The sequence below is a fragment of the Ascidia mentula genome, chromosome 2, assembly GCF_947561715.1.
Source record: "Ascidia mentula chromosome 2, kaAscMent1.1, whole genome shotgun sequence".
In the NCBI taxonomy this organism is placed as follows: Eukaryota; Metazoa; Chordata; class Ascidiacea; order Phlebobranchia; family Ascidiidae; genus Ascidia; species Ascidia mentula.
In genome coordinates, this window is record NC_138567.1 from 14,934,312 (window position 1) to 14,954,848 (window position 20,537).

The window sequence follows — 20,537 nt, forward strand, 5'->3', positions numbered from 1 at the left end:
AAGGGAAACCCCCATTTAAAAATATTGTGCAAATTTATGATTTTTATAGTTTCAATAATTTTAAAGTACACGTTTCAATGAACTTTATCTCGTAGGATTAACTTTTTGAATCATACGAAACTAGGCGTAAACACAAGCAGTAGATTCTTGTAATCGTATATTATATTTCGTTGCCGTTTTAAGACAACGCTTGTTAAACATGCATTGTTTATGAACGTTTTGCAGAAAAAATTCGCGGAGTTCGCAGATGGAATAATGCTAAAGAGTGCAGTTTGTAAACTGATACAACGGCAAACCTACACGTGTTTGTCCCACAAATATGGAATATATTTTGCATACACCGGCGTGGTGGTGGTTCTCTATTCCATGTTCCACTTTGGCGAGGTAGCCTATATTATTTTGTAGATTGGCTTCTTTATAGCAAGACTTCTAAATTAGTACTTGCTGTTTGGTTCTTACTTGTCTCTGTTTTGCCTATTTCCCATAAAGATTGCAAATTTCCTCGGGTTTTTATGTGGGCTAGCTTTGCAACTTTCTGCTTATGCAAAGATTGCACAACAAATCTCGCTTTTTTATTTCAGGAACTGCTTGAGTGGAGTCATCATAAATACAATGTCACCTTCAGTATTTACCATGACAACATTGCTTCCCGGTCATTCCAGGACAGACTTTGCAGCCATCTTCCAATTGATGTTGTCTACACATGGGTAAACGGATCTGATCCAGAACTGATTGCGCAACTAAACAGTTTGAAGCTTGATATTGGCTTTAACAGTTCAAAACACAAATCAAATAAAACTGATTTCAGTTGCAAGTTAAAAAACTGCATGCAACTTCCTTTGCTAATTATTGAATCACATTCAAATAAGGATTTCAATGCCAACAATGAGAATGTGGTCTCTACTTTTGATATTCATGTTGCAAAAGATGTTGTTGGTACAGATGCAATGAACGCCACAGTTATAAGGTAAAATCTTTTTTTTCATAAATATAAAAATAAACTCTTGACCAATAAATACATAAGTGGACAGCTGTAAATGATATGCTACACATGTGTGTACAGGTACAAAGAACTGAAGGATGCAAAGTCAGCTTACTCCACCAATCACTCAAATTTCTTGTTTTTTGTGACAACTGACAATACTGCCCCGTATTCGATGAAACTAGAAAAATCTCTAATCCTTGAATCAATACCGGACAAGGTGAAAACCAAAGAAGATTTGCAAACCAAGCTGCCACAAGCATTGAAAGAGAAAATGGACTGGATGTACCTGGACAGTGGAAAAAACCTGGCCTTTTTGTGGTTACAAGGTAACTACATAAAGATTAAGAACTGTACAAGCACTTGATTTAAGACGGGATCAACTTTTCCTAAATATCTATATATTGCCGGGATAAGTGGCTGATCCAGCTTGGCTGCAATGCCTTGGCTGCGAAGCCTGTGAACCTTTTGTCACAAATATATATTGTATATACACTTTTTTATTAGGGCAAGCAAATGTAAATAGTCACAGTAATGTTTGAGAACGTCAATAGAGAACACATACTTTGTGGATGTAGTAGAGGAATAACTCAAAATATTCCACAGATTCCTCGCATGTTAATGAACTAATTAATGACAAAAGCAACTCCAGCATTAAAGATGGTTTCAAAATCGAGGAGGAAAAAGTGAAAGTGATGGAATGTTACATGGTCGGAATCACTGATGCTTCTACCGGGGAAGATGAGATTTCAAGAAGTCGCTTTGAAGACAATGAAGAATTAAGGTTTCATTCAAAAATAATTTGTGTGACAGAAAATGTTTTTTTCGCTTTTTTATGGTTAAGTGAATATAAGGCATTTTTTTTGTTAGCTTCTCTTCAACCACTGTTGGTTAAAAGATGTTCTGTCCCTTCTTATCAGTTCTGAGTATATGTGTGTTTTTATTTTATTTTCTATCTTGATGGGAAAAATTACGATTGAATATGCAAAGTTTTCAAAAGAATGTTAGTTGGGTAGTGCATAGGCGTCGATTTTTTAATGTTTTGTAAAATATTAAGGATGACCTTTCCAGGTTTTAAAAACAAAAAAAAAACATTTTGTCAGTCGTATCGTCTTAAACATAGGCAAACGACGCAAATTCCGTTCCGTTTCGTGTCACTTTGTTTTTACACCGAACCATGTTGTTGTACATATTTTTTTCACTTGGTCTATTGCAGATTTGGTAATTATGAAGTGACAAACAAATCTACCATTATGCTAGAACAACTGCTGCGTTAAGTAATAATCCGTGAGACACTTGTGTTTGTCATGATTGTGACAGTGAAATACAGGTCTTTTACTTAACGCAAAAATGTGGATTTTCTGACAATAAATTTTAATTTAAACGTAATCCAAGGTTGACAATACACACTTTGTCACCCCTGTTTGTTTGTGAGGGGTGACAGGTCGACCCTAAATCAACGCCTATGGGGTAGTAACCAAATGCTTAATAAGGTCCATTAGATGTCCCATTGCAATGATTTGTTCCTGAGGTTTTTGTTCCTGATGTGATGATATTATTTTTTCAGATACTCTTTGAGGTCAGTGGAAAAGCATGCACCTTGGGTACGTCACATATATCTTGTTACAAATGGACAGATCCCTTACTGGTTAAATCTTGACTCCAAGCGAATTACAGTGGTAAGTCAAAGTATGAAAAAGTGTTCACCTGTCTCTGTTTCTGACATATTTGCAAGATTCTTCAGCAATCAAGAATACCTTTAACATATATATTTCTAAAATTAATTATCTAAGCTAACATTTTGTTATACTGCTATTTTGCTGCCAGGCCTCCCAAATTATCAAAATCGTTCTTCGTGCCAGAAGAACGATTTTGATTAATTAACATTTTGTTCTTAAACCTTGTATGCCCTGTATTTCTTCAGCAAATATTTAGTTTCAACATTTTATGTTTAAACAGGTGACACATGAGGAAATCTTCATTAACCAAAGCCACCTCCCAACTTTTAGTTCCCCGGCAATCGAGGCTCACATTCACCGCATTCCAGGGCTTGCTGAGCGATTCATTTATTTCAACGATGATGTTATGTTTGGAAAAGAGGTTTGCTAATAAATAACAGAAGTGTATATTAAAGAAATAGAGTCAATAATGATATAATATGTGAGATATGTGTGTATGACATTAGTAGTCTGGCCCTGTGATTTTTTTTAATAAATTGTGTTTATGTTTGCTACCTAACCCTTGCGTGAATAACAAAAGCATGGAGATTGAAACAAGTTGTTTTTCCAAACAAACTTCAGTCTTTATTAATTATCAACATAACCCACAAAGGGGTTTCAACAAAAATGTCAAATAAAATCATTTCTATTTTGTGCAAAACTTAGATGAACAATAAACACATGAAATAAAATCACATGGGCAGTTGGGAACTGATAAAACCACATACATGCCCATGTGGCAACTGATTTCCTCACAGAGAATCATGCTCTGTCATAGAACCGCAGCCAGTTGCACTGGGAGGTGATGGGTTGTGACAAGCCGCATCTGACATTTTGCCACCTGAACGTGCTGGCCAAGCTTCATTATAGAATTGACATAATATGTAGGATTTTGTAACTTGAGTTAACCTGTTCAAATCTGGTAACACAAATGTCACAAAAATCGATGTTGTAAAAGTTGTAACAAACAAGACAGTTTGTTACATACTGACTGACTTCTTGACCTAATTTGCATCAGGTATAATTTTTTTACAGGTTTGGCCCGAAGATTTCTATACAGAAAATGCTGGCCACAATATCTATCTTGCATGGGCAGTTCCAAACTGTGCAGATGGTTGTTCACCAAGCTGGATCACAGACGGCTATTGTGACGCAGCTTGTAATGTCTCCGATTGCAACTGGGATGGTGGAGATTGCACAGGTCAATGAATTATTTCATCATGTTTATTTAATACTTGTGATAAAAGTTGTTAGTTCATTATCAGAAGGTTTTGGATGAACGATGTATACTGTGCAATTTTTAAAGGAAATAAAGGAGGTGTTGTAAAACTACGGAATACAAGCCTTTTCTTATTTAAACGATTCATTTAAGTTCAAAGCAAACCCCTAAATGTTGAAAATCTAACACCTATTTTTACAAAACTAATAAATATATAGCCACATTGTTTATTTACAAATGCTTTGTCTAACGATGGCACAATTCATTAGGGTCAACAAATCTTGATGGATCAAACTTGTTTATGTATCACCTTCAAATAACGTGTAGACTTAGTTGATTGTTAGCATTATTTGAATCTTAGCACAATTTGACTGAATAACATCCTAAAAAAAAAATATTTTTTTTAGGGGAAAATGTACGAATGGGTGTTGGTGTAAACAACAATTTTGGAAATCAACCTTGGATGTCATCGTTATCAACCTACTGCAAAGCTGGATGCTCCAACAACTGGATAGCTGATAAGTTTTGTGATCAGGTCTTGAGAAATTGTTTTTGAATGCTTATCTTGTTCCACTAAATTATTTACTGCTGCAGAGCCTGGTACCTATGTATTGCTTTCGATAGAGGCTCTTCCCATTTATTTTAAGTGAGGTTTTGTGTAAGTCTACACACACAAGATTATCTTTGGGATCTTGGGTGTAATCTTTTTAGTTTTAGACTTCAATGAACAGTTTTTTGTACTTGGTAGTTGCTCCATAGTTGATAACAAACCCTTTGTGAACTGCAATTTTGGCAGTATTTCTGTCTTGGATGTTTATGTCAAAAATTTTATGAATACCTTAATTTGCCCCAACAAAAATATGAGATAATTTATGTCATTAGTTATTTATGCATACAGTTTAAGAACACCCTATTAAGTATTATCAGAAAAACAATCAACAAATGTATAAATGAAAGCTGAAGCATTTATGCTGCATTCAGGTGGTAAATTATTTTTATTTTCAGGCATGTAATGTTGAAGAATGTGGTTTTGATGCTGGAGATTGTGGGATTAGCAATTACAAAAATATGATAAAACTAACATCGAATTTAAAGAATAATACAACCTATAATCTGCCTTGGGGAAAATATCTTGCATACATTGACCTCACCAAAGTAAGAATTTTTTACTTTTTCAATATTTTTGCAATATAACTTACAATAAAACACAAACCAAATTGTTTACGAATCTAGACTGGAAAATTTTTAAATTTTATTTTTTTCCATGAGTAATCATATCAGAAAAAATGGAATTGACAATCTTTAATTGTAGACCTTCTCCAAAGTAACTGCTGCAACATATAATGAGAATAAGGATGTGAGAACTGCCGCAGTGTCCAATAAGTATCATGTTTTAACCATTTTATTTCACAACAATGGAAATGAGACAACTGTGAGTTTACTGAAAGCAAACTGTGTTCACCTATCGTAAAATTTTTATAAAAGTTGTAAAACTGTATTATTATTTTTGTGGATACTTCTCTTGCATTTATCCTACTTTTGTTAAATATAATATTAGTTTTAAAACACATTTTTTAAAAATATATTTTCGTTCTGCCAAAAATTTTTCTAAAAAACAGTTGTTTTTGTATCACTAAAGACATGATATTGATTTTAGGCAACATTTAACGTTACTGGAAACGTAAATGTTTCACATTCAGAAAAGGGTGACAATGCAACTAGTCGAGTTTTGTCGATTGTATTCAATGTTACTGCCTTCCCTTCCTCAAATGACACAAACCACACAGTTGGCATTAATGGAGATGAAGAAATCGAACAACCCACTGAAAAGACCAGAGAAGAAACCAAACCATATGACCTGGTGTTTCTTGCTGTTCCTGAAGATAAAAAGTCACCAAAAATCAACTTTGATGAAACCAAAATCGAACTAGAGTTACCTTTTAACCTGGATTTAATCAACAGAACAGTTTTGCCTAAGCATGTCCAAGATGACCTTGCAGCACTTGATCATGACCTTAAAGAGGGTTATTTAACTGAGTTGGGGCATAAGAGATCTGCAAGGGAGCTGTTGGAACCATACTTTGAGCTGCTTAGAAACAACCAGGTTGAAAATAAAGAAAATCAATCGGTGTCAAATAATTCCAAGTTGCCCAGTGTTGAAGATAACAAACCCCTGTCTTATGTTAGAGGAGATTTAGGTGAAGTGACGTCAAAAATATCACCTCAAGTTCCTCATCTATTTAGGTAAGTTTTAGTAAGTATGCTTTTCCTAGGTTTGAAAGCCGACATGCTACATTTTACTGCTATCCCATATTATTTCTTTACTGATTCTGGCCACAACTTTGGTAATGTTGGGGTAAAGAAATTGCCTTAAATAAAAACTCACCTTGTACAAAAGATTAGGCATTGCTCCTATGAATATCTTCTATGGACAATCTTTTTTTAAACATGAAAACTTTTGACAAGGTTTATTTTTTTCACAGAAAAGAAAATTTTCCTGGAGCAAATGCAGATATATCGCACCAGAACAAAAGGTTGGCGTAAATTGAGTCCAAGTAAATTATCCGTACTAAACAAATATATTAAAATGTGTTTCTGCAGCGAAGAAATATTTGTGGAGATTAACCGTCCTGGTAACAGAAAACTTATGTCACTTCAAAATGAAGGTTTTATGCCATGGGAAAAGGACACCGAGTTAAAGGACTTTCTCGATGAATTGGAAGAAAAGAGATTTCGAGAAGAAAGGTATCCTAAAGATTTTACTTTCACGTTAAAGTTTCTTGTTTTCCCGATTGGTGCAATTCAAAATCCGCTCTTACGTCTAAATATTTGCAATGACCCTAATTGACAGAGTGTATAATTTTTACTTTAACTTAGGGCTTCCCAAACTGGGGTTGCACGCCAAAATTTATTGCTCGCAAAAATTCAATGTCACCCCCAAAGTTCAATATTAAGTTGTAATGTTTCATAAAGTAAGCAATTATGCCGCTTTTCTGGAAGATACTGCAAAAAAAATGACTTTCCAAGTTAAACAATTTTCAGATCTTCAGATCTTTGCATTCGAAATGTAAAAATTTCGAAATACTGACTGAAAATGATGAAGGAAAACCTTGAAAACTGTTGCCTAAAAATAACTTTCAATTGTTTGTAGATACGCGACGTCATTCAAGAAAAGGAAGTTGTTGGATACTTTTGGTGATTCTCTTCGTTTCGTGAGCGGACTTTACAACAAAAGATTCGGATTTCGACAACGTAAAGTCCCCGCTCATATGCCACACTTTATTCACAAGTAAGACATCTCTATCTGTTGTATTCTTACTTTGCCACCACCAACATGTATCATTAAGCCCACCCCCGAGTTTGCCTGATTTCAAGCCAAATTCCTTAAATTTGGGGCGAATTTAAAACCGTTCCATTTGCGCTTGGCTGTTTGTGAAATTTGGATCATAATTTGGCCTCGACTTATTTTATCTTGTGTATTTATTTATTGGCATAGAAAACATTGTGGTTAGTTGATTTCCAGTGTTGTACTGAAATGTAATCGTACATGACCCTTTTTTAACAAAATCCCACAGCTCCGTTTGCCCGTTTTTTTGTTTTTATCTGGTAACCCTGGTTCATTATACTGAAAACTGTAAAGCAACAAACACTTCGTGGTTATCTGCTCTCGTATATATATTGACCGATCTGTTATGAGAGTCAACCATATAGTTTTTTTCGCATATAGTTGGGATTCTAAATTACCTGAAAATCTCCACCGATTTCTGCATCAACTTATTTGTTTGTAGGTCGATTATGATCGAGTTGCAGAGTAAATTTCCTGCCGAATACGACCAAACATCATCGCACAAACTTCGACATTCTCAGGTGAAACAATCATGTTCATCTGTCGTGTATATTTTCCGAACTGACAAATATTTTAGCAGATTCAAAAGTTTTTTCTTTTGATTTTATGGTTTTATAAAAGGTAAAGTTTTACCTAAACTTGAAGTTTATTTTTTTATGTTTTGTCAATGTGACGTCAAATGTCTTGTTTGTATAAAAAGTAAAGTTTTAGTATAGTTTCGTTTGACTCCAACCTGCCAACTGATAAGTTTGATGTGAACATTTGCAGCTGAAACTTACTATATTTCTTCTGGCGTTTTTGAGCACACAAAAACTGACAGCTATAAATTGGGTTTATAAAACATATGACTTTGAATATTTTGTCAACACAGGACATGCAGTTTGCATTTTCCTACTTTTACTACGTGATGAGCGAAGAAAAAGTGTTGAATTATTCTGAAGTGTTCGATCGGTTTGACACAGACAGTTCGGGTGTTTTGTCCGACAGAGAAATAAGGTTTGCATTAAATTAAAAAATACTACACATTACTGCATTTTGCGCTGAAACAAATAGTTATGACAATAATCGCCAGAAAGTATTTTCAATTAACTGTAAGTCAGAGCTTTACAATCGCTTAGTCCCCAAATTACTTCTACCCGAGCAAAACGGCTAGTCAAAAATGTGATAACGGATCTATTGCGTTTTATGCCTTAGATTTTTAGAACAAGATCTTTATCGTGAATAAGCTGCAGACAGATGGCCTTTATTGTTTGACATGTGAATGCTAGTACGGAACGTCAGTTGTCAATGCGCTAGACACCATTTCCTAGTTGCGGTTGACTGCGGCTTCGCGCAATTTAACCCCAACCATGGGAAATGGTATCTTATAACATCTATTCGCGCAATTTTACAAACGAAACTGAAATACCGGTCGCCTTTATTCTATAATGTGCAATAAAATGATTGCGGCGTTCAAAAAGAATAGAAAGTGTGTGTAAAGTAAGTAAGGTGCTTGCTTGCCCAAAACCTTTTACGGATTAATTTGAGGTCCGCGGACTCAGGTTGAGAATCATTGAACTGAGTAAATACTTGTCATGAAATCCCGTTTACCACATAGGTATTCAACACTAATAAGACATGTTATTCTTGTCCAATAAACAGCAAAGTGTAGCATGATAACTTGGTAAGCCCATAATTGGTTGGTTAAGTTTCTGTATGTTTTTGCAGATTGCTCGCAACACAGGTGTACGACCTTCCACTGACCTTGCAGGAATTGACTGGATTGGAAACCTATATTAAGGACTGTGCCTGGGAATTATACGGAACTCAATCAAAGGTAATAAACTACCGTCCCTTAAAAAACTTTTTTGAAGTTAAACTTTTTTGAAAAACTTTAATATGTGAAAATCATTTTAAGAAAGTAGTTTGACAGTTTTTTTCTGCCGAAAATTGGTGAAATTGTAAATTGTTTCGCATTCTACTCAAACTCCGGTTTCTGAACCAAGGCATGAACCCGATAGGGTTCATGGGACTTACCTTAACAACAATACTTTCAACGATGAAGTTCATTTTGTATGATGACTCAACTCAAAAACTTCCAAATTTGTGGTCTACAGGGATAAAGAATGAAACCCGGACTTAAACCTTGAAACAAAATGTCAAGTTTCAAAACATTCTGTGTTTTTTTTTCAGAATTCTTCCAATACCTCAAACCATTCGCTGCAATCTTACACACAACCTGTGAAGGATCTGGACGAGTGGGCGACAACGGAGAAGTATTACGACACAAATATGCCCCTCGTTACCAGGGAGGTTATTCTTCATTGTGATCCGATCCTTGCATTGTTTTCTAAAACTTTTGGTGGAATGAAAAGATTCAAATACAAGGTAGGAGTTGATTGAAGGTGATTTCAGTGGCTACGAATGTTTTTACTCAAAGAAATTATTTGTAATCTTCCAACTGCTCAATCTTTTCCTCTATACGAAAAAAGGGCGAAGTAATTTTCAATTTTCTTTTAAATTATGAGTTAAATAATTTAATTCTGTAAATTCGCTAAAATATCGTTTACAGCAACATCACCATTTGACCTGATGTATAAATTTACCATCGTTTTAAACATCACCTGAGCTATATTAAGATATTCTCAATATAAATGCCTCTGTATGAAAGTTTCTGACTGACGCAGGACATGGAACACGGTGACGTGGCTTTTAAGATGATCCGAAGCAACGTTTCAACTGTGGTCGGACAACTCGACGACATCCGAAAAAATCCGAAAAAATTTATTTGCCTGAATGACAACATTGACCACAATCTGGAGTAAGTGACGTTGCGTTTTTCGTCAGATGTTCTGTCCAAGCTTTCTAATTTGTACCAAAACCCCGACGCAACGATGCCCATGAAATTGCGACGCTTTGAATCGTGTATTCCATGGACGTGTGTTTGTCGTGGTCGAATCGTGTTGTACAAGTTAAAGTTAGCAGCATCCAGTGCGACGCAATAAACAAATATGACTACAGCCAGGGTTGTCATACCGTCATTATTGCTAAGTTTGTCGTTTTAAAGACTAAGATATATTGTGACTAGCGACCTAATTTGTTGTATTTTAAGCTGTTTTTGTTACAGTCGTTTTTATTGTCAAAATGCTTTAGCTTAAACAACGTTAAATGGAGGCTTTTTTGTTGTTTGCTTTTGTTTGCCATTTCATGTAAAACGTATGCAATGTAGAATCGTAAAAGGGAATTCGAATTTCTTTCCAGTCGCCCTTATTTTTGATAGCACATTGATGCCAACCCTCATGAGAACAATGCGACAAATCAATCAATACCAACCAGGTTAAAGCATTTAAGATGTTGGGGTTTGCTTTCAAATATTATTCCCACAAGATGCGGCAGAAACTGACAACACGGTTTATCAGGCGAAAATTTTTTTTCTATAAAAATCGTATACTTGACCCCCTTTTTAATTGGGTCTGACACGAAAATGCAGATCCGTTGGCAATTTGCATCAGCAATCAGTACCGACTGATACAGATGTCCTTTAACAATTTCTCTTGTAAAATCAACCTTGATTGTTTTAGGCAAGCGGCGACCGTGAAAGCCGTGGTTCGTGACTTTTACGAAACTCTCTTCCCGAAACAATCCCAGTTTGAACTTTCCCACGAGTACAGGAATCGATTCAACGACATCCGCGACTTGAGAGCTTGGCAGGAAGATCACAGGAGGACGTTAAGGATGATGCACGGGATACTTGCCTTCCTCCTCGTCTCAGTGGTGATCTCGTTTTTCTGGGATCACATTTACAAACTTTGGCGTAAATACCGCCCTCTTATTCGACGAAGGCGCTTTCGCTGGATGAGAGGATCGAGCAAAAATCCCGTGTGACGTCACACTTTTCACGTTTCTACCTTTTCCACCGCTTGCTTCATATGCATTCCGCATTACCGCCTTTTTTATATGCAATTGTGACTGAAACGACCACAAATGTGTCGTCATGTCACGTGAGTACAACGTCACGATTAAGTGCAATATTGTGTATCGGTACTGCGAGGTAGAAGTTGCTTAGTTTTTTAAACAATAACAAGGAAAACAAATTACGCCAAATCGTTTCTTTGCCGCCTACCGAACTCTTTTTCGATGTTGGTTCAAGTTACATAGAAAGAAATGGTAACGTTGGTTGAATGCAACGATTCTGTCTTCAGACACCTAATAATGTGTGTTCATTTTCTGAGGTGTAATAACCACTGCTTGCTATACTTGTTTGAAAATTTCGCATCCACTGCGTTGCGGACTCGTGTTGTGAACTGACCGTGCCGTTTTTCACGGGGTGCTTTTAGTAAACATTTATAACTTGATCTTCCGTCTGAATCTTTATTTGATAAAAAAAAACAATTTTATGTTTTTGTTTTTGCCACGAAGATGTTTGTGGCTGTATTACGCCCAATGTTTATTTTTAATTCACTGTGTCGCAACGGAAGAACTAAAAAATCGCCACGATTAATATTTGATTTCAAACCAAGTGAAAGTCTTTTCATACTCTTATTCTTTTTGAAATGTTTTCTCCTGTAGTGATGATAATCTCTTTACTGCAAGACCTTTACACGGTTTCTGTAATTACACAATTACTCAACGTTAAACAATGGCATATCCCACCTCACCAATCTTACACTCGTATAATATTTCCCCTGGTTTTCTTTTCTATCAAATTACCAGGCAACGTCGATTCACTGCAGCTTGTTTGAACTTTCTGCTTTTTTGGTGCTGAAAATATTGCAAAGCAAAAATACGCTGTAGTACAAACTTCACTTTAGTGTGTGTTTTTTATGTTACAGTTGGTTTTTTTTTGTGTATAATAGGGCGGTAAAAATCCCACGTGCTTATCAGAGCACTCGACCCCAGGAAAAAAGGAACGTGTCTATTGTCAGTCTAGGTAAAATGTTCAAAAGCAACTGTTCAGGAAAAAGTGCAGTTTATTGTCAACTTTAAAGGTATTTTTCATTGTGGGTAAAAATACGCATAATAGTTTTCGCAAAAATCGGTAAAAAATCCAGTATTGATATTAGTATGCGGTGTATTTTCAGGTAGTGCATCGATATGTTTCCGTAACCTTTACAAAAAATGCAGAACTATCAAAGTTCCCACGATGCGGTAACGCTTTTTTCCGTTTGAACGCTTCCGGTTCAAAACTGCATGGCTTACAGCATAAAGCGACCCAAAAGGTACAAAATATAGAAGCAAAACCGACGGACCGATGTCTATTTTTAAGCAAAGAAGATTCCGTGCTTTCTTCCTATTTCTTCTGGTAGTTTTTCTGTTTGAAAAGGTGAGAACAACAACACGTGTGCAATTTGTCAAATATTGCGATATTTGTAAATAAATATTAAGCATTTAGAGAGCTACAATGGTTTTAGTTGCAATCACAAGGGAAAGTATGTAAGTTGTTTAGCACCAGTCAGTTGTTGTTAACTTAGTTCAGCAATAGAAATACGGTATTGTTATTGCCTTAACAACCTCAAGAATTAATGAAAATTAATGCATTGACCTTATGGCTGACTGTTTCGCTTTATCTTGTATCGGACTTGCACATGTAACCTTTATGATGGGGTTTTAAGGAAGTAACTATTCATGGATACTTGTAAATAGGATAAACAAGAAAGCAACGAAATATACCACAGCTAACAAACAAAACAATTCAGATTTTGCAGATTTTCCCTCTTATTCGACGGAAAGACGTTCTATTGGATGAAATTGATGTTGTTTATACCTGGGTAAGTTTGATTCAATCAGCAGCAAATTTTGCAACCAATTATGATGCACACAACTATACATGGTTATATTTGTTACTTCTGGTTTATGACCACCTACGACCATTTCCCATAGCACTAGGTGTATTTAGAACAGTGTTTTTTTTTTATCAAGGCTGTGACACATACTTATTTAATATAGGCCACGATGTAGATGAGTGACAATATTTTAGACATTGGAAAACAGAGATTGTATATAGCCAAGTTTAAAAAGATTGAGCCACACATAAATAATATCGTATATCTAGGTCACGTCAGAAAGCCAGGTTGAGAGAAATCGGTTTCAAACGAAAAAAGTTTCAAAAAAAAGTTAACGTGACGGCTTGGAAGCACATTTATTTGTTATAAATTCGGAACAATTAGTATTTACTCTGAAAGTATTCTAAACAAAAGTTTTCATTGCATGGAAAAAAATTTGACAGATGATTTTGATTTTAAATCACCTCGCATTTTGTTACACAAGTGGAAGGTATTAAAGTTGCACATTTAAATTTTGCAGTTGTTAGTTTTTCTTTTTAAGTTATATAAAATTTTGTTCAGGTAAACGGTTCAGATGAAGAATTTGGACTTTCCCTCCGACGATTCCAGGATAATTTATACGTTAATTTTAACGATATCTACAAGCGCTACCACGACAACGACGAACTCAGGTATTGCCATTTAAAATATTTTAGTTTCTCATAGCAGGGTTTTGTAATAGGTTGAGGAGGATTTAGAAAGACCGAACACATCTACGTATAAAGAAGAGGCCAAGAAGAATGTTGCGGGCTGTATGAAAATGGTTGGGGTCGTAAACCCAAAAAGCTTGTTTTAAATCTTTTTCGCGCTTTGGAAAAATCGCCATGCATCAAAGCTGGTGTAAAACCTTTTTTGGAAATCATGCACAAAAGGAGGCTTAAAGTTATTGCGGCAGAAATTTCATAGAAAACATTTATATTTTAAAAAGGAAAGCCAAAGCTTTTGTAAAGGAACATTTATATTCAGAGCCAATAAACTCGTATGGGCCCGGCAAGGTGCGCCGCACCGGCTGCCTGTTGCAGGTCGTTGATTGTTTTACAGTGTGTTAGTTTTTAATGCTATGAGAACTTTCGTGAACAATCGTGCGTTGATTTTATCAAGTTCCATGGCCCACATGCCATTACACAAAACAAACCAGCATTGGTAATGCCCTGCTATACGACCACCAGCTTTTTGTAATCAAAAATTACATTCAGAAGTATTAATTTTACAAATTTGGTTGTACCTTCATATTTAGAATATCTTTGCGCTCGTTGGAAACGAACGCACCGTGGATTCACAAAATTTATCTGGTGACAAATGGACAAGTTCCTTTCTGGCTCAACACCAAACATCCCAAAATAAACGTGGTCAGTGATTTTGACTTATAGTGATGAAACTGATCCTTCGTGACCATCACACATACAGCATGCTGTTACCATTTTGCGTGAATTGCATGCATTGATGATCTCATAAAGACCCCGAACTCTGCTATCGGTCACAAATGCTGTTTCCAGGTATCGCACACCGAAATATTTGAAAACCTGTCGCACCTTCCAACATTCAGTTCTCCGGCCATTGAAGTTCACCTTCACAAAATACCAGGACTTAGTGAGAATTTCCTTTACTTCAATGATGATTTTATACTCGGAGCACCGGTAAAACCATTTAATTTTATGCAACATCGCAGTTTCGAGATTATAGCATAGTAAGCTGTGTTTTGTTTTCAAAAACCCTTTTTTTAAAACATATGATACAGTGACGGGAGAAATTTTATGAAACGCTGGTTTGAATTGCAGCAATATTTTTTAAAAGTGAAGCATATACACACACTCCGACGTGATACGGACCGCGTTAATTATCACCAACAAGCTCATAATCTTTTTCTTTGTTGAATATAATGCACCAAAAAAAAAATACAATTGTGTGTAACAATCCTCCATTATGTAAGGTATTCTGTACACAGTATAGATTTATAAACAGAAAAAGGTCGAAAAGAATTAAAACATTTGATTGCCAATTTTGTTCTCAGGTTACTGCCAAAGACTTTATATCAGAAGATGGATCGCTACAAATATATCTCGGCGGAAAGATTGCTTCTTTAAATGAGCAGCACGAAGTTGGAGAAGTTGTTGTTCCTGAATTAGGAGAAATTATTTCCTCGGAGCGGTATGATGATCACGATATTATCGGTTGTAATTTGATATAAAGAGTGTTCTGTAACTTTTGGTAAACAAATGCGTGCAACAAACAATCCTAATAGACCCAAAGATCCATACAGCTATAACAGAAAAATGCTACAAAAAAGACCAAATTAATAAGTTAATACAACGTTTTTTCTCCAAATTATAAGTTAATTAATAAGGAAGTTATGCTATTTCTTTCAGCAAAATAGTTCCAAACAATGTTAGGATGAATTGATATTTGTGTTTCCGCAGACAAATAGCCAACGATGTGTACAGCGACTCGTTGCGGTTCGTAGCACACCTGTACAAGGCCGTGTACAGCCAAGAACTTAGTCATCAAATCGCGCACGTACCTTATTTGATTAACAAGTACGAAACAAATAGCTCCTAGTTCAGATGTTGGCAACCTTTAGCATGCAAAGTGCCAGTTATATACATTCCTTTTTTCTCAAAACTAAAACATCCACAAACGACAATACCTATTTCAGGAGGTTGTTATGACCCTTTTTTACACGCATCATGAAAGCAAGCGTTCTTTGCATTTTCAGCACCGAATTTATTGCAACTTGTACAAAACGCGCGTGGGTTGCCGACCTCTGGCCTAGCTCAAACGCCATTGTATTTGTGTTAACATATAGTAAACAATGTATTCTTTCTGTAATATCATGATAGTTTCAATGCATTTTCCAGCAGTTACAAAGCTTAATTTTGTTCGCCACTGTATGCCTCCAAACGTTTGTTAGACAAAATCGACGTTCCGGGCATTAAATTACATTTTATTTTGACGTAATTCTTAGGTCTACAATGACAGAACTTCAACAGAAATTTAGGAGACTATTCGATCAAACATCTTCACACCGATTCAGGCAGTCCGACGACATGCAATTTTCCTTGGCTTACTATGGATACATCATGTGCGAAGGGAATATCCTTTACAAGGTTTGGGCTACTGAAGTTTACAAAACTAAGTTATGTGCTGCTGTTACTGCAATTCGCCATAGGACTGATCTACTGGTAAAACAATTAACTTGTTTTTTTTATCTGACATTTCGTCTAAAAAATTGTGACTGTATGGCAGACGAAACGTCGGAGAATTAAACCAAGTTAATTTTTCCTGCACGAGGATTTATTGTATGAAACATGGTAAGAAAAAGCTTGTTCGGTGCGCATGACTTCCACTGAGAAGCTGTTTGAAAGTTCTAATGTGGTGCCACACTTGACCTGCTTGGTCTGAACAAACATTGAACGCAAACTAAAGTCAGGAGATCACAACCATTTTCAGGCAACGATAAAAAACATTTATTGGGCGACGACGTTATTGTTTCGATAATTCCGCAGATCATTCCTGGCGAAGAAACGTTGGTGGAGATTGGAAACGATTTCTCGGAGGCGGGCGACCTCATCGAACGGCTGAAGCTGAAAACGAAGAAATTCATTTGCATAAACGACAAAATTAATTATTCTGGAATGTAAGTGCACCTTGAAAACTTTTTTGCGCGCTCTATTGTAATCTTTAATCTTACAGACGCACAAAAGGGCATTGTTTGCGAGGTAGACATAAAGTGCACATTTCAAAACGTTTTTTTTTCACAATAGGGCTTGCAGCTACAACACGCATAAAAACCCATTATGACGGCTTCACGGGCCATTACAACGTAACAATTATCGCGTTTGTTAGCACAAAGAACACACACATTCTTTTACTTTCAACCTTACAGTTGCCTTTGTTGTCATACAATGGTCAATTATGACCAAAAAAAAAGCGCATTGGCCGCAAGTGATTTGAAACGTTCTGGATAATGATTGTGTTTGCATTTGAAACATATGATGCGGTTTTCACTTTAAAACCTCAAACTTCAAATTTAAACGTATTTACCCAAAAGATAAATACATTTCTTTAAGTATATTATGTAAACTTGAAAGTGTTCCTATAACGGTGTTTTAAATGTAAACTTTGTACAGTAATAAAATCATACCTGGTTGCATTACGTTCCAGAAATGTTGAAAATGCATTGACCTCCAGTAGAAGAGTACTTAATCAACTCTTTCCACGACCATCTTCATTCGAAAATGACTAGCTGTGAAAAACATTTTTATGAAACTCCAGTGATATTTTTTTCCGCCAATGTATGCACTTCCATTATTTATCAATTTACCTGGTTTTTGGTCTGCTAGGTAATCAGCCGTCGCAGCAAACGAGTGTAGTCTGACACAACCTAATTATAAAAGATACTGTTAGTTTTGTTCATAACTTACTGTTTGTTAAGTTGTTCAGTGCGTATACCACCTGTAAAAACGCAAGTTTCACATAACTGCGAATAAATATACGATTGTGACTACTAGTTCAGTCGTTTGAGTCAGTTGAGTTGTGCATAAAAACAGGCCGGATTACGTAAAGTCGGAATAGCACGTGTGCGAGGGGATGGGACATATTTCTGGAAGTTGGACAAACGAGAATGGAAGCAAACTAACCGGAAAAAAGAGCATGTGTCCCATCCCCGCGAAACAACCAACTGTAAAAATGTGTAAAAAGTCACCTTTGCGTTTCCGCCGCTTTCAACCATCGCTCCGTCCGAAGTTTCGCGCGCCGCGTATTGGTAAGAAACCGTGGTCTTTTGGGCCGTTCGCCGGTGGAAAAAAACGTGCGTACATTTCGTCACAACACACATGGAATCACACAGAACGTCGCAACATAGTGGCGGCAAAAGCTACGCTGCATTTTTACGCCACCCACTCTTCTTAACTTGGTCAGTGAAAACAGAAAAAGCAACGAACTTTGTAAAAACAAATAGCCCGGCGTAATTACCAACGAAGTATTTTAAATCCGGGTATATTTACAAAAGGCGAATTTAGGGTTTTCAGCACAACGTAAAAAGAATGTCTATGTACATATTATTGTCTGAATTTACCCACAGTACGGATTACTAATATTCCGAGTGGGTTTGGTAGGCACTTTCGTATTTTAACGGTGCAATAACCGGTTTAGCAGCTGCAACGCCGCCGTAGGGATCGTACATTCCACCCTGTAGTTTATCTTTTAGCGAAGTTGCGGCGGCACGTCGAGCTATGATTGCTCTCGTCAAAGCACTTGATGTGGTTGCTGAACCGGCCGTGGGCAGCGTGCGAGTAAGGGTATTGGATGTAGGTGGCAGTGGCAGTCTTGCTTTCACTAGTGCGCGTTCGCGGAGAAGGCGCAAGTATTCTGGAGGAGGTGGGGGCAGATTAAACGGATCTGGACAAGCGATAAGGCGTCGCTCATAGGGATCAAGTGCTTCTAAACGACGTCGCCTATCAAGCAGATCGAGCAATTCCATTCTATCCTTGGCAGGAGGGGGCAAGTTATGCTCGCCAAAGCTCGATTCGCCGTTGGAGCCATATCTTTCAGCCGCAGGAGGAGGGCGTTCGCCGCGAAATTCTCCGCCGAAACCACCGTTGCGTGACATTGGACCAGGCGATCCCTGATTGAACATGCCACCACGGCCGCGACCTTGGATGGTGGGGATCATGCCACCCCTTGAACCGCCACGCATGGGCAAAGCAGGACGGTCGTTCATTGGGTTGTTTTGATTTTTTGATCGTTGCACCTTTAGTGGCACCCCTTTAAAGTTGTAGCCGTTCAGTCCTTGGATTGCGGCTTCAGTGGCTGATTCTTCAATGTGGACAAATGCTATTTTTCTATCCTCGACCACATCACATTCGGCAACATAACCGTATCGCTCAAACAACTGCCGCAGCTCCACGGAGTGAATATTGTCAGGAAGATTCGCAATGTGCAATTTAGTGCACCCGGAGCGTCGCGCTGTTTTTGCTGTCGCCGAGTTATCGAGATACGGCTGGTGGAAGCCACCCCCGAAACCTGAAGGTCCGCCTCTCATACCTCCACGCATCCCACCTCTAAAATCCGCGCATTAAATAAACCAACACTGACAAATGGCAATTTTCAAAAGGCCAGTTATTAAAGGGGTGTAGGACCATTTTATCTGCTATAGCTTCTAGTGCATTTCTTTTGATAGACTGGTGTTTAGAGCACTAGAAACTATAGTACTCAAGGAACCAGTGACTTCAGCCTACAGCAGATTTAAACCGCAAAATTAAATAAAAGCGAATGACCAATGAGTTTCTTTCCACATTTTTAAATTATGTACTGTATATACCCAGATAATTAGCATACTGACTCCACATAGATTTACAATGAAATAGTTAGCAAGCATGATTCAACTTACTACTGTTGCATAGAGAAGCACCCCTTGGCACACAAAAATATTGTACAGACAAGACAAAGATGAAATAAAACTCAACTTGTCTTAAAACCAATAAAGCAAAAATTTTGTTTTAAGTCAATAAAGAAATAACACTTCAGATCTGGGATAATCAAAATTTTGTTCTGTAGTTATTTAACAAAAAACGATATGCTGTTGGATAGAAGAGCATCGATTTCTTATCCTAATTACACTATTCATGCAAAAATAATTTTGATTGGACTCCAGTAAGCGACAGAAGTATAGGCTACACTTGACAAAATATCTTTCTGATATTTCCAATTCATAAAGAATAGTGAAAATATACCTTCCCATGCCACCACGGAATCCTCCACCACTTCTCCCACCCTTGCTCTTTTCAACATTAATAGGATTTCCTTTCAAGTCATGCTTGTCCAGTTTTCTGCAAACAAAATTAAAACATTCTAGGAATAAACTAGATTGGAAAGTTTGTAATTTGTAAGCATTTGTTTCGACGAAAATCAATTTTGTGCTAACAAATCAATGTTTTTTGTATGTGAATGCATTGCTAATTATTTTATTGCATATAAAATTGCAAAAAAGTTGCAGTCAATATTTCAGGGCAATAAACACACAAAACATAACCACACAACCGATCACAATGACATTAACAGTATTGGCACAAAAGGTTACATAAAGCAAAAGTAAATGTTTACTTAATGGCTTCTTCAGCTTCGTTCTCGTTTTCCATATGAACAAAACCGTAAGTTCCAAGAACGTCACATTCCGTAACTTTTCCGTGTTGTGCAAAAAGTTGACGCATATCCTCATTTGTAACTCCATCGGCTATGTTGCCAACGAATATCTTAACCATTTTGTTTGCAAAAATTGGTTTTAGCACAGATAAAATAACAAACTTAACTTACAAACTAAGCAACCATGCGACTGGTTTGTTCGCAAATCCAAAATGGACATTTGTCACGTGATCAGCTAACGGTTGGTGAACAATCGATACTTTTCAAAAACCAAAAGTGTTGTGTACCGTGATTTATAATAGGTGTAAAATAAAATTGTGTTGAGTTCAGT

At 36.7% G+C, this 20,537-nt stretch overlaps 3 protein-coding genes across 3 annotated transcripts; 2 read left to right on the forward strand and 1 right to left on the reverse strand.

The window, feature by feature from the left end:
- The first annotated feature begins 230 nt into the window (after positions 1-230).
- On the forward strand, positions 231-12,000 carry LOC145890731 (N-acetylglucosamine-1-phosphotransferase subunits alpha/beta-like). The gene is made up of 20 exons (XM_082981877.1): positions 231-384; positions 582-967; positions 1,064-1,311; positions 1,589-1,766; positions 2,550-2,661; positions 2,942-3,082; positions 3,736-3,901; positions 4,327-4,454; positions 4,925-5,074; positions 5,232-5,351; positions 5,577-6,163; positions 6,403-6,453; positions 6,521-6,664; positions 7,071-7,208; positions 7,708-7,786; positions 8,137-8,261; positions 8,973-9,081; positions 9,438-9,632; positions 9,932-10,065; positions 10,826-12,000. The coding sequence occupies exons 1-20, from the start codon at positions 256-258 to the stop codon at positions 11,127-11,129; spliced, it is 3,624 nt and encodes a 1,207-aa protein (XP_082838003.1). The 5' UTR covers positions 231-255; the 3' UTR covers positions 11,130-12,000.
- A 495-nt stretch (positions 12,001-12,495) lies between these two features.
- Positions 12,496-17,309, forward strand: LOC145890229 (receptor polysaccharide phosphotransferase WefC-like). Its single transcript, XM_082981249.1, has 10 exons — positions 12,496-12,567; positions 12,941-13,012; positions 13,589-13,698; positions 14,304-14,415; positions 14,563-14,703; positions 15,078-15,214; positions 15,484-15,600; positions 16,029-16,245; positions 16,570-16,700; positions 17,228-17,309. Exons 1-10 carry the CDS (start codon positions 12,496-12,498, stop codon positions 17,307-17,309), a joined length of 1,191 nt encoding a protein of 396 aa, XP_082837375.1.
- LOC145888616 (uncharacterized) lies at positions 16,449-20,404 on the reverse strand. Its single transcript, XM_082979407.1, has 6 exons — positions 20,168-20,404; positions 19,798-19,893; positions 17,769-19,125; positions 17,388-17,447; positions 17,208-17,309; positions 16,449-16,647 (listed from the first exon to the last, which is right to left on the reverse strand). The coding sequence occupies exons 1-3, from the start codon at positions 20,323-20,325 to the stop codon at positions 18,156-18,158; spliced, it is 1,224 nt and encodes a 407-aa protein (XP_082835533.1). The 5' UTR covers positions 20,326-20,404; the 3' UTR covers positions 16,449-16,647; positions 17,208-17,309; positions 17,388-17,447; positions 17,769-18,155.
- Positions 20,405-20,537: the final 133 nt, after the last annotated feature.